The 12,676-nt window shown below is 53.7% G+C and overlaps 1 protein-coding gene across 4 annotated transcripts; it reads left to right on the forward strand.

The window, feature by feature from the left end:
• Positions 1–268: 268 nt before the first annotated feature.
• On the forward strand, positions 269–12,418 carry ANKK1 (ankyrin repeat and kinase domain containing 1). 4 transcript variants are annotated; one of them, XM_037065632.1, is made up of 8 exons: positions 269–553; positions 5,565–5,859; positions 7,022–7,173; positions 7,406–7,455; positions 8,066–8,221; positions 8,863–8,981; positions 9,631–9,667; positions 10,349–12,418. In XM_037065632.1, the coding sequence occupies exons 1-8, from the start codon at positions 372–374 to the stop codon at positions 11,653–11,655; spliced, it is 2,298 nt and encodes a 765-aa protein (XP_036921527.1). In that variant the 5' UTR covers positions 269–371; the 3' UTR covers positions 11,656–12,418. The 4 variants fall into 4 exon arrangements, with proteins under 4 accessions (XP_036921527.1, XP_036921529.1, XP_036921531.1 ...); XM_037065634.1 differs by having other exon boundaries at positions 10,352–12,418; XM_037065636.1 differs by lacking the exon at positions 269–553 and adding an exon at positions 567–772.
• The last annotated feature ends 258 nt before the right edge of the window (positions 12,419–12,676 follow it).

A 12,676-nucleotide genomic window follows, 5' to 3' on the forward strand; every position in this document is an offset into this window, starting at 1 on the left:
AGACTCCTGCTTCCAACTTCAGGACAACATCCTTCCCCGCACCATCTCTAGCCCAAGAGGTGAAGGAGAGGGTAAAAATCACAGGCTGAGACCGAGGGAGGATGCGAGGGCTGGAAGGCGGCCTCTTGGGGCTGCTTCGGAGGGACGCGCTCAAGTCCCCGGCCGGGTCCCGCACCGCTGTCTGGGGCCTCAGGGCTCAGGTTTGGGTTTGCGGCACCCCGCCCTCGCAGCCCAGGCTCGGCTCCTCCTCGCGCGGGAGGAGCGGGGCCGGCCCTCCTCCCCGTCCGCAGCCTCCCGGACCGGAGCGTCAGGAAGCTCGGGCCGCGGCGGTGGTGCCCGGGGCCTGGAGGAGCCGCCGGCCGCGCGTCCCCATGGCCGTCGGCGTGGAGCAGCGTCTGGGCAGCCTCGCCCTCTTCACGCGCGACGACTTCGAGGGCGACTGGCGCCCGGTGGCCAGCGGCGGCTTCAGCCAGGTGTTTCAGGCGCGGCACAGGCGTTGGAGGACCGAGTACGCGATCAAGTGCGCCCCCTGCCTTCTGCCAGACGCTACCAGGTCTGTCTGCCCCGCCAGCCCCTCTCCTCTCACAGAGGAGAAACCAGGCACCAAGAGCTCCCGAGGTTGGGACCCGCAGGGTTGAGGCTGAGGACCGCCCCTCAGCGTTTCTAAACTCTACCTGTGGCCTGAGTTCCCCAGGCTCAGTGCGTCGTTGTTTCTGTAACTGAAGTGCATTTGGCACACCACACCTGTTTGTGGAATCCACAGAGGTCACAGGTGAGCAGGAACTACCCTCCCGGATGCCTCTGTCTCACCTGACCTCCCAAACTGGTCCTGCCTCCGTTCTAGCGCCTTCTTCCTTCTGGGTGTCAGGGCGGTGAGGACTGTGCTTAGTGGCTCTCTGCCACCCTCCTATCCAACCTCCAAATCTCAGGGCAGGCAGGGCTGGGCTGGCTGAGAGGCTGTGGCACTTGGCCCAGTGATGCTGTGACCTGTGGGGAACCTTGTCTCCCTTCCCATGGCCATCTGAGGCGGCCCTGCCCAGGCAGTGCAGGGTGGAGGAGTCTGGGGGGATGCAGATCCTGACCAGGCCACGTGCTGCTCTCAGGTAAGTCCTGCTGGGAGCTCAAGCCTGGACTGTTGCAATTTCTGTCTTTCCTTTTGTCCTTGACTCCTCCCCCACTCTCACCACGAGCACCTCTTTCCCACTCTTTCCGCCTGTCTCTGCCTTTTCATTGAGACGGACTCCAGTCTCATGCCCAACCAGATTTGCTGGTCCTGGCTGGTCATGTGCTTGCTTCTTTGACAGCCATGACGTGAAGTTTGAATGCAAAAACCAAGTCTTTCTCCCAAGGCTCCTGGGCCTTCAACTGGAGAGCCTGGGAGAGAGCTCCTCCTATTGGCATCCTATTTTGGATGTTCTTTGTCATCTTCTCTGAGTACACCATACACCATGCAAGTTCCCGGGACACAGCTTCTATACATCCAAGCCTGTTCCTTTGCTAATTCCCAGACCCCCACCTGCTTCAAGAATAAGACAAAGTGAGAGGGCCCCAGACTCACCCAACTTCCTCCTTTAACTTCCTCCTGTTGCTTTGGAGTAGAGATAGATTATTCTAGGATTTGTGCCTTTTGGGTAGAGAACTAAAGGAAACAGATGGCATTGGCAAGTCTACCCTGTTGGACACTGACAGGAACTTCTGCCATTTTTCTTTCTATGTCCTGGGAGCTCCCTGAGTGGAAGGGGCTCAGGGACTTAACAGCAATTAATACCTGTTATGTGTGGAGAACTATACTAGGAGTTTTACATGTATTGTTTCAGCAGATCCTCCTTCCATCTCCTCATTCATTTATCCACTTGAGAGATGCTTATTGCCTTCTACTATATGTCAGGCACTGTGCTAGACCCTGAGGTATAATGATGGATGCAACAGATGTGGCCCTGTTTTCCTGGACCTTGCAGCCTGTGGGGAGAAAGACATTAACCACCTAACCCACATGTGAATGTAAATATGCTAGTGTGAGAAGTATTACAAGAAAGGAGAGATATGCAGTTCTGTGACAACTTATTAATAGAGCTTGACTGAAATCAGAAAAGGGCTTTCCTGAGAAAGTTATGCTTGAGCTCATATGTGAAAGATGGGTGTGAGTTAAGTAGGTGGAGAGGAGAAAACTTTCCAGGAAGAGGCAACGGAATGTGCAAAGGGCCTGTGGCAGGAGGGGAATACTAAGTAAAGGTGGAAATGGCTGTTGTGACTAGAGTTGAGAGAAGGGGAGCAGTGGAAATCTCTGAAGGATTTGCAGTCAGGCGGGGGTTGGTGGTGACAGGGAGGAATTGATCCGAATTGCAGTATGGAGAGTGGATTGGGAGGGTAGATGGATGCTGCACCAGTTAGGAGACTGTTGTCTTCATTCAGACTCTCGGAGTCTGGACTGGCATGTTGGTGATTGAGTGAGAAGGGTAGATCATGCAATATTTAGGAGGTAAAACCCACTCAATTTGGTGCTGGGCTGACTATGGGGGCCACAGTGAGGAAGGGAGTGTGAGAGCTGACTCAGTGTCTGGCTTGCCCGAAGGAACAGGGTCCACTACAATGTCTGTTCTGTGAGCGAGGAGACGTTCTGTTTACCACCGTAGCTCCAGTGCTGGGCACATAGTTGGTGTTCAGTAAATATTTGTTGAATTATACTGTTGACAGTTAACAAGTGAAACATCATGAGGCCCAGGTGTGAGGAGAAAGATCATGGTTTCAGTGCTGTACATGTCGAGAAGAATTGCCAAGCAGACGTCAGAGTGAAGGTCTGAGCTAACCACATAAAGTTGGTGACTCATTTGTTATCTGTCACTGAAGCTAGGACATGGATAGCATTCATTCATTTTAAGCACCAAGTGAAGAAACGAAAATCTCACCCTCCATGGAGTTTCTCATCTAATGGAGGAAGATAATAAATAAGTTAATAAGTAAACAAACACACAAATAATTTTATCTATAGCACTTATGGCCACTTGATGTTTTCTTGATTAAAATACCTAAGGAGGATTGAGTTGTCTAATCTTCTAAGAACATATTAATTTGTTGGCCTTCTGTGTATGGGGGGATTAGGATTGCCAGAGTTGGGGTAGGGTTGCTATTTTATGTAGACTAGGGACCTTACTCATTAGGTGCCATCCGAGTGAAGATGTGAAGCAAGGAAGGAGCAAGCCATGTGCCTCTCGGGGAGAGGGAAAAGCCAGTGCCAAGGCCCTGGGATGGGAACATGCTTGACACGGTGGAGGAGCAGCAAGAGGCCAATTTGGCAAGAGCAGAGGCAGGGAGTGATCAGCAGGAGATGAGATCACATTGCTGTGTCTGGAGGCAGGTCATGTAGGACTTTGTAGGCCATTAGAAGAACCTGGGCTTTTACCGTGGCTGAGAAGAGAGCCCCTGGAAGGTTCTGAGGGGAGTAGTGACATGCTCTGACTGGCATATGGAAAGTATCACACTGACAGCTGGGTTGAGTGTAGATGGTGGAGGGGAAGAGAGAGAAGCAGAGAGGCCAATTAAGAGGCTTGGGCCAAGATGCCAGTGGGAGAGGTGGTGAGAAATGGCCAGGTTCTTGCTATACTTTAAAGATAGAGCTGACAGGATGTGCTGAGGGACGGCGTGTGGGAGGGAGAGGAAAGAGGATTCAGGATGACGTGAAGACCTTTGCGGACTGGGAGGTGAAGACCCCATTCATGGAAATGAGGAAGGCTGAGGGAAGAGCAGGTGTTAGGGGAGAATCAAGAGTTCACCTCTAGACACATTCACTGGAGATGCTCACGTTACCTAGAAGCAGAGCACAGAGTGAGAGGATGAAGGGAAAGGGCCCAGGACTGGACCTGGTGGTCAGGAGACAGAATAGGAGCCTGCAAGGGGAACAGAGAGGAAGTGGCCAGAAGGAGAGGGAAAAATCCTGGGGAATGTGGGCACGTAGCTGAGGTAAGTGAATATTTTGAGGAAAGGGAATGAGAGATCTGACCTGTGAACCAAGAACTGAAGATCGTTCGTAGGCTAGAACAACTTGGGGTCATTGGTAACTTCAGCGACAGCTGTTCTGCGAAGTATTGAGACCAGAAATCAGATGAAAGGGTGGTGGGAGGGGAGGAGATCGAGACAACAGGCATGGCATGTGCATTCAAGAAGTCTGGATGTCGAGGGGAACTGTGCCATTCCTGTTGTCCCAGCTCACAGTTAAGAAACTGAGGTACAGAGAGTTTACCTGCTCAAGGTCCTGCGAAGAGTGAGTGGTGAAATTGGGCTTTGAAATCAGGGCCAAGTGCCCTCAGCTCCCTCGCTTTCTTTGCACTTCATGACAGAGGTCTTAGTTCCTGTGACCTCAAAAGAACATAAGGAGACAAGTAAAAATATATCGCAGAGGTGGAGGGGAGCTCTCCGGAACAGCAGAGAAGCAGAGATGAGAATAGAACCTGGACTGTCCAGCCGGCCCAGACTTGAGGAAGAGCAGCTGGCTTTCCTGGGTTCAGGGGGTCTGCCTGGCTGCCCAAGGAGTCCCTGTGAGCACATTCCCAGCAGCGTGTGACTGCAGTGACAACACACCTTTGCAAATACTGTGCTTTTATTTTATTTTATTTTTCTCTGTAGTCATTTCATTTTTTTAATGCCCTTTCTCCCTAATCCTCATCCCACCATCCCCAAACAATCTGTAACTATTTGCATGTCTTACTGCTCTGTGGATACACTCAGTGAAAAGAGCCAGAGGGTTTGCCCATGTTTGTTTTCTAAGGCCTTCCCTTAAGTCTTGACTTCGGTCAGTGCCAGCAAAGCTATATTACGCTGCGCACGGCAATGTGCTAGGGGAGTAGCCAGAGGAACAGGTACAGCCTATCCATAAACGGGACAGCATGTGGCCACTACAGTTTTTTCTTTAGAAGAATAACAATGTAGGAAAGGGCTTCGGCTACACCACAGGGAAAAGCAGATCACAGACCAGCCCAGACTGTGTGAGGGAAAGGGAGAGAGAGAAGGAAGGAGTGAAAAGGAGAGAGGAAGGGAGACAGAGACCTTAGAAATGTGTTGCAAGATATATATACTGGAATATTAACAGAGGCAACTCCGTAAGGTTAGATTACGACAATTTTTTAAATAACTTCCTGTATTCCTTAAATTTTCTACAAGGTATGTGTATTGCTTTCATAATCAAAATGGCAATAAGTAATAATTTAAAACAGAAGCAGGAGGCACAATATTGGTCTTCCAGGCCTTGCAATATGCTGGGGGAGATATAGAAAGCAGCCAGAATAAATGGCAGGCTTTTTGTGGCTACTTCTATTAAAATGAACTTGTTCCTAAATTTGAAAACTCCTTTACTTCTTGGGGATTTTTTTCCTGCTAGCCATCTAGATCCTAATCCATGCATCCTACTGGGCATTGTTGCTTGTCTCTCTTTCCTCCTCCTCAAAATCACAAGTTCCTGAGGCTTCCCTGGCTCTGCACAGCCTGGCATCAAGTCTAGTGTGTGTGTTCAGCTAGTTGCTCCTGTATCAATGGGTCACCTCCTTCCATCTCTCACTCCTCCCGCTCCATAGCTCTGATGTGAATTGCCTCATTGAAGAAGCAACCAAAATGGAGAAGATCAAGTTTCAGCACATCGTGCCCATCTATGGGGTGTGCAAGCAGCCCCTGGGCATTGTGATGGAGTTCATGGCCAATGGCTCCCTGGAGAAGATGCTGCCCACTCACAGCCTCTGTTGGCAGCTCAAATTCCGCATCATTCATGAAACCAGCCTGGCTATGAACTTCCTCCACAGCATTAAGCCACCTCTGCTCCACCTTGACCTCAAGCCAGGCAATATCCTCCTGGACAGCCACATGCATGTCAAGGTAAGGGCTCTGGTCAACCCCTGCTCCCCTTTTTGGAGTCTCCTCCAGGTAAGCAGGAATATCTACCTATCTGAAGGGCCTGTCAAGAGGTTTGAGCAGCTTCTTTCATGGTTGGATACTGAAGGCGAAAATCACAGCTAAAACAGAGGTAAATGAGCAGTGAGATTTGGTGCATGAAGCAGCGTGTCAGGATGCCTGCACTACGCCTCTTTGGGCCTAGGTCTTCCGTTTCTCATGTGGGTAGAAGAACCTCTGTCCTTCTCATTCTGTGCTTCAGTGAGGATGTGTGTAAGTGAGTTGTTCCTATAAAAAGCTACGGTGACCATTTTTGTCACTTCCTAAAACACGCCACACTCGTGTTCTGCTCCAGGACTCCTGCACATTCCGTCCCTGCTATCAGGAACAGTACTCCCCTCTCCTCTCCTTATCTAGCAAAGGCCTACTCATCTTTCAGCTCTCAGCTCAAACGTCACCTCCTCAGGACGTTTTCCCCGATCGACCCCACAGGCCCCTGCAGTGTACCCCTATTGCACCCCTGCCTCTTCATATTGCACCCCAACTGTGAGCACACGATCACATGTGAAACTGTTTCATTAGGGAGTATACTCTGTTTCTGGATAACCACTGAGGACAGCCATGGGTGTGGGGCTTCTCATCTTTCCTGTCTGCTGTCTGGTCCTCAGTACCCAGCCTGGTTGCTACTCACTGAATCTGCAGTTGGTGTGTGAATGAATCAACGGGAGGAAGCAAAGAGGGACAAATATCCACAGTGTAAATGCTTCAGGGCCTGTGGAGGAGGATGGACAGAAGCTCCCCAAAGACAGCCACCTTATCCGTAGCCCTCTGGATGAATGCAGCTCTTATTAAGTACTTAACTCTGTGTCAGGCATTGCTCTAAGTGCTTTTTGCATATTTATTCATTTAATGTTCATACTAGCACTGTGAATTAAGTACTCCTACTAGTTCAGTTTTGTAGATGAGGAAACCGAGGCTCTTGAAGAGATAAGTAACTTGTCCTAGACCATCCGGGTATTGTGTGGTAGGGCTGGGAAAGAGCCCGTGTTCGTAACCACTACACTGTGCTGGACGGGGGGTGAGAAACCAAGGCAGTTTGCTGGAGGCAAGACTGTTCTCCCTGTCCCCACCTTTGGCTTCCTCCCAGATCTCAGACTTTGGCCTATCCAAGTGGATGGAACAGTCAACCCGAATGCAGTACATTGAGAGGTCGGCTCTGCGGGGCACCCTCAGCTACATCCCCCCTGAGATGTTTCTGGAGAGTAACAAGGCCCCAGGGCCCAAATACGATGTGTACAGGTGAGAAGGGAGCTGGGCTCCAGCTCCATACACAGAAAGTAGCTGGTTGTCAACCACCCTGCCTGGACCCCACGGCCCAAAGGGTGGGCAGGACAGGGTTGAGGTCTGGCCCTCCCTGCGCATGTGGGAGGGGAGTGTGAGAGGGGCTGGCTGGAGAGGATTTGCCTGGGACTGTGTGGTCTGTGGGGCCCCCCAGCCCAGGTCATTCAGGTAGCACTTTCCCCGTCTGCAGCTTCGGGATCGTCATCTGGGAGGTACTCACTCAGAAGAAACCATATTCAGGTAGCAGATGGCGGTGGTCCCTTCAGATGGGGTCCTAGAAGGGGTTGTGGGGGGCTAAGGGTTCACCCCAACACAAACCAGTGGCAGGTTTGTGGTGCGGGAACCATCTTCTTTTCAGAGGTTCCCGCCTGCACCCTCCTTCCTTCCTCTGCACCCTCCTTCCTTCCTACTTTCCCACTTTCTCATCTTACAGTGAGAGGCAGGGCAAACCTCAGCCCAGGCCATCTTTCTGGCTCTAGTTCTTCTGCTTTCAATGTGCTCTTTCCTGTGTCCCCCACTCCCACCCCTGCTGCCTAGCACGCCAGGTACATACACAGTCAGGAGACTGGAATAATTCAAGTAACAAGGCTGAAAGTCAAGTTCTTAGTGAGGCCTGATGGCCAGCCCTGCTGTCTTTGGACAGCAAAGGTCTATAGGGTGGGGTTGTGTCTGGTCTTGGCTTGGGAGGTGGCTGAAGCTGGACTAGAGCTTACAGCCTCAAGTGGGCCCGCAGTCTATTCACTCCCCATGCATTTGTGGAGGCCCTGCACCAACCCACGGGGGCCCCCCCGCCGCCCGGCCGCCCCGCCCCTGCCCCCCAGCGCTCACACAGCTGGGCCTCCTCTGGCAGGTCTCAACATGATGAACATCCTTGTACGAGTGGCTGCAGGCCTGAGGCCCTCCCTGCACTCTGTCTCCAGCGAGTGGCCAGGGGAGGCCCGGCAGATGGCGGACCTGATGAGATGCTGTTGGGACCAGGACCCCAAGAAGAGGCCCTGCTTTCCAGGTTCTCATCCAGCCTGACCTGCTGAGGGACTGGGCAGTGGGGTGAGGCTAGGGTGAGAGAGGGCCAGGAGAGGAGACGGTGGAAGCCCCAGGTCACTCCTGAAGGCTCGGCAGAGAGGCCTGCAGGGCACGGGGGCAGAACCTGGGCTTCAGAGCTGGGAGGGGTGGGGCAGACAGCGGAGGGCTGGGAGTCGGAGGGCTATGCTAGGAGTTGGTGTGTGCCTCTGTGGGAGGCAGGGAGTAGCCCTTGTTGCTGGAAGGCAGCTGGGCCTGGCTCTGGTGCTGCTAGTGTGAGATGCTCCCAGGCTGTTTGGTCACGAGCATGGGTAGACCTCAAAGTTACCCAGTCTTTAGGAACTATGAAAACATGCATATTGGTGTGAGCATGCTCATCTCAAAGAGCCCCTGGTCCTTCTCCTCATTTTATGGAAAAGGACTGGTCCTCAGAGTGTCAGTGACTTGCCAAAGGTGGCCCTGCAGAGCCAAGGCTGGGACCCATCTTTTCTGCCTCCTGGTGCCCATGGGTGGGTGTGTGTGTGCCCAGGAATGGGGAGACACAGGAAATGTAGGGTCTCCCAGATGGGGAAGGGACTGCTAGTCAGCGCGTTGCTTCTTTTCTTCTCTCTCTGCTTTGTGGAGCAGACATCACAGTTGAGACAGACATGCTGCTCTCCCTGCTCCAGAGTCCTGTGGCAGATCCCGAGAGTGAGGCCCCAGCCAGGAAGGTGTCCTGCAAACCATCTCTCCGCCGGCCCTGGGAGGTGAGTGTGGTGGCCTGGGCATGGTCTCTGGCAGCTGGTGGCACTGAGGTGCATGAATTGGAGTGGCCTTCACAAGGCCACTGGCTGAGGGGGAAGTGGGGACCCAGCCCACTCTCTGCAGGCCAAGCCAAGCAGCCCACCTGGGGACACCTTTTCCTAAGTTGTACAAAGGCTCTCCAAGAGCTGGTAATGGCCGTGGCTCATCCTCTGAGAAAGACTCAGCTTCTCTCAAATGTGTGAAGTGAAGCACAGCCCAGTTCTTCAGAGGGAGCCCTCAGCTCTCCCAGGCTTTCCCACCATGGGCACCAACACCATCACTCTGTTCTCCTGTCCATTTCCTAATATGGGGACCAGGATGATTAGTGGGGGGCTCCTGGCTGAGCCCAGAAAGCCACCTGCTTTCCCGATAGCCCAAGGGGAAGTCAAGGCCCTGGTCACCCCTTTCAGGCAGGGTCTCCTCTGCTCAGGGTTTTCCTCTAGACACAGCTGGTGGTAGGAATGGCATAGCACAGGAGGGGGTCTCCTAGGACAGGGCACATGTGAGTCCTAACAATGGTGGAGAGTACTGGAGAGAGGGTAGGAGTGGAAGGTGGCATGGACCAGGACTGCCCTGCTGATCCACCCGTGTCTTCTGGTTCTCCCTCCCCAGGTCAGTGAGGAGGTCAGCCAGGAGCTAACTGACAGTGGTGAGTCCAGGGTGCCACAGCTTGCAGACAGTTCATGGTGGAGGAGGGAGTGGAATCCAGCCATACCCTTTCTCCAGCTTCCCTGGCCTAGGAACTAGAGAATGAAAAAGCAAACTGATGTCTTGGCCACTCTAAACTAATTAAATCAGAATCTCTGGGGGATGTTGGTCTGGCAGTAATTTTTTTAAAGAACTCATTGCTTTTAATTCTAATATACTACTGGGCAGAGCAGGAAGAAAGCGAGTCCTAATGGCCTCAGGAGTTCAGATCATAGAGCCCCACAAATTCATTTTCAACTTGCATTTATTTGTGCCAAGCATTCCTCTGAGAGTTCTCACCTACATAATTTGTCCTCAAAATGGCAGTACGAGGTGGGCATTATTTGTGTCCCCTTTAAGGATCAGGAAGTGGGGCTGGAAGAGTCGGAGGGTTGGCTAGGTCGCGTGACGCTAAGGGGTGGGGCCAGGACTTTCACTAAGGCCTCTTTCTGGCCCGTTTGTAAGGGGAGAACTGCCAGAGTCAGTTCTCTAGGACAGCGAGTCCTGCACAGAGGTCTGTGGTAATCAGGAAAGACCCTGCTATGGTTTCTGTTCGTGGGCGATACTTCAAGGAGGCAGGGGGGTGGCTGAGACGACCTCCGGACAGGCCAGAGGTCCTTTTCCAACCCCCTCCCTCTCTCAGCAGACTCAGGAGACTACTTGAAACAGGTTCTGCAGCTCTCAGACAGTGAAAGCCTTGTGCCCAGCAATGAGGAGCTGTGCATCTGTGAGAACAAGGTCACGCCCCTCCATTTCCTGGCGGCTCGGGGCAGCGTGGAGCAGGTGAGGCTGCTGCTGGCTCATGAGGTCGATGTGGACTGCCAAACAGCCTGTGGCTACACGCCTCTCCTTATCGCCGCCCAGGACCAGCAGCCTGACCTCTGCGCTCTGCTCCTGGAACATGGTGCCGACCCCAACCTGGCAGATGAGGACGGCTGGGCCCCATTGCACTTCGCAGCTCAGAATGGGGACGATCGAACCGCTCGCCTGCTCCTGGATCATGGGGCCTGCGTGGATGTGCAGGAGCATGAGGGGTGGACCCCATTCCACCTGGCTGTGCAGAACAACTTCGAGAATGTGGCACGCCTTCTGGTCTCCCGTCAAGCTGACCTCAACCTGCGCGAGGCTGAGGGAAAGACCCCTCTCCACCTGGCTGCCTACTTTGGCCACATCAGCCTGGTCAAGCTGCTGACGGGGCAGGGGGCAAAAATAGATGCTCAGCAGAGAAACCTGAGGACACCACTGCACCTGGCAGTGGAGCGAGGCAAAGTGAGGGCCATCCAACACCTGTTGAAGACTGGAGCAACCCCTGATGCCCTGGACCAGAATGGCTACAGTCCACTGCACACTGCGGCCGCTAGGGGCAGATACCTTATCTGCAAGATGCTACTCAAGTATGGGGCCAGCCTGGAGCTGCCAACCCAGCAGGGCTGGACACCCCTGCATCTAGCAGCCTATAAGGGCCACCTGGAGATCATCCACCTGCTGGCTGACAGCCATGCAGACTTAGGGGCTCCCGGTGGCATGAACTGGACCCCCTTGCACCTGGCTGCCTGCCATGGGGAGGAGGCGGTAGTGGCAGCACTGCTGCAACGTGGAGCCGACCCCAATGCTGCAGAGCAGTCAGGTTGGACACCCCTCCACCTGGCAGTTCAGAGGGGTGCTTTCCTGAGCGTCATCAACCTCCTAGAGCACCATGCAGATGTCCATGCCTACAATAAAGTGGGCTGGACACCCGTCCACCTGGCCACCCTGAAGGGCAACATGGCCATCCTCAAAGTGCTCATCAAAGCTGGTGCCCAGCTGGACATCCAGAATGCAGAGGGTTGCACACCCCTTCAGCTGGCCCTCCAGAGCCAAAAGCAGAATATTATCGCCTTCCTAGAGGGCAAGGAGCCCTCACTGGCAGTTCTGGGCAGTGCTGAGCCTGGAGACCAGACAGAAGTGTAGATGACCTGGGGTCTCCCTACCATGAGGAACAGGGGTTGGGGGAGGTGAGGCTGGGCTCCTGGCAGGGTCTTCCCCGTACTTGCCATCTGCCCCTTCGACCTCAAGAAGAAACAGGAACCTGGTCCCCTGGGTGGTGGAGGGCCAAGGAGAGGTACACTGAGCTTATAGCTGGGGAAAAGCCCTGGCTTGGAGAGGTCATTCAGTGGCCAGTCCAGGCACGTCTCCCACAGACCCCTGGCCTCCTCCTCCTATACCTGAACTCAAGGCCCCAAAGTGAATTCCTTTTTTATTCCCAAGACCTCTGCCACCTTTTGCCAGTTGCTCTAGGCTCATAGGACCCTTTGCATCCTTGGAACCATCACTGAAAGACAAACATAGGCACAGAGGAGACAGGAGTGCTTCCTCCCAGCTCAGGTCTGTGTGAGCCAACCCCTTCCAGGGTGGGGCCCGGAGCGCCAGACACCTGTGCTTTGCGCAAGAGGCAGGGGCTAAAAGTTCACAGGAAATTCTGCTTATCATTTAAAGCCCCAGCCAATCCCCAGTTCCTGCAGTGACTGCACCTTCCTGGTAGCCCTGGTCCCAGTGCCTGGGCCTCCCGCACCATCTCTTGGAGGGGAAGGAAGGTGGTGCTCCAACTGCCCACGGGTGATCCTGTGTTGGATGCTCAGTCCCTGGTCTCCCTGACCCACCCTTTGCTGTGCCCAGTTATATGTGTAAGTCCAAACCCCAAAGTTAATAAAACTGTGGATTTGAGCTCCTCCTTCAGGGATGGACTGGCATGTGGAGCAAGGTTGTCTATAGGGGCCAGTAGTGTTAATACAGGGCATCCGTGTGTGCGTGTGTGTGAGCTCACTCGGGGGGCAGATGCGGGCAGTAGGAGGGGCAGTGGTGGTGAGGAAGAGGTTGCCTGGGCTCCATGTGGAGCCCCCTGCCAGCAGCAGCCTAGAGGTCTGTCCTGTGACCACACCCTGGCCACCCATCAGCTGGCCTGGCCCGTCCTGCAGGTTATGGGGCAGGTCAA

Source organism: Sturnira hondurensis, unplaced genomic scaffold (assembly GCF_014824575.4).
Source record: "Sturnira hondurensis isolate 20B ecotype Veracruz unplaced genomic scaffold, ASM1482457v3 Scaffold0015793, whole genome shotgun sequence".
In the NCBI taxonomy this organism is placed as follows: domain Eukaryota; kingdom Metazoa; phylum Chordata; class Mammalia; order Chiroptera; family Phyllostomidae; genus Sturnira; species Sturnira hondurensis.

Bases quoted from the DNA above. Each gene is read 5' to 3' on its own strand.
- ANKK1 (XM_037065632.1), top strand. From the start codon at position 372: ATGGCCGTCGGCGTGGAGCAGCGTCTGGGCAGCCTCGCCCTCTTCACG. The intron at 5,860-7,021 runs GTAAGGGCTCTG...GCTTCCTCCCAG, and splicing joins ACAGCCACATGCATGTCAAG to ATCTCAGACTTTGGCCTATC. The intron at 8,982-9,630 runs GTGAGTGTGGTG...CTCCCTCCCCAG, and splicing joins CTCTCCGCCGGCCCTGGGAG to GTCAGTGAGGAGGTCAGCCA.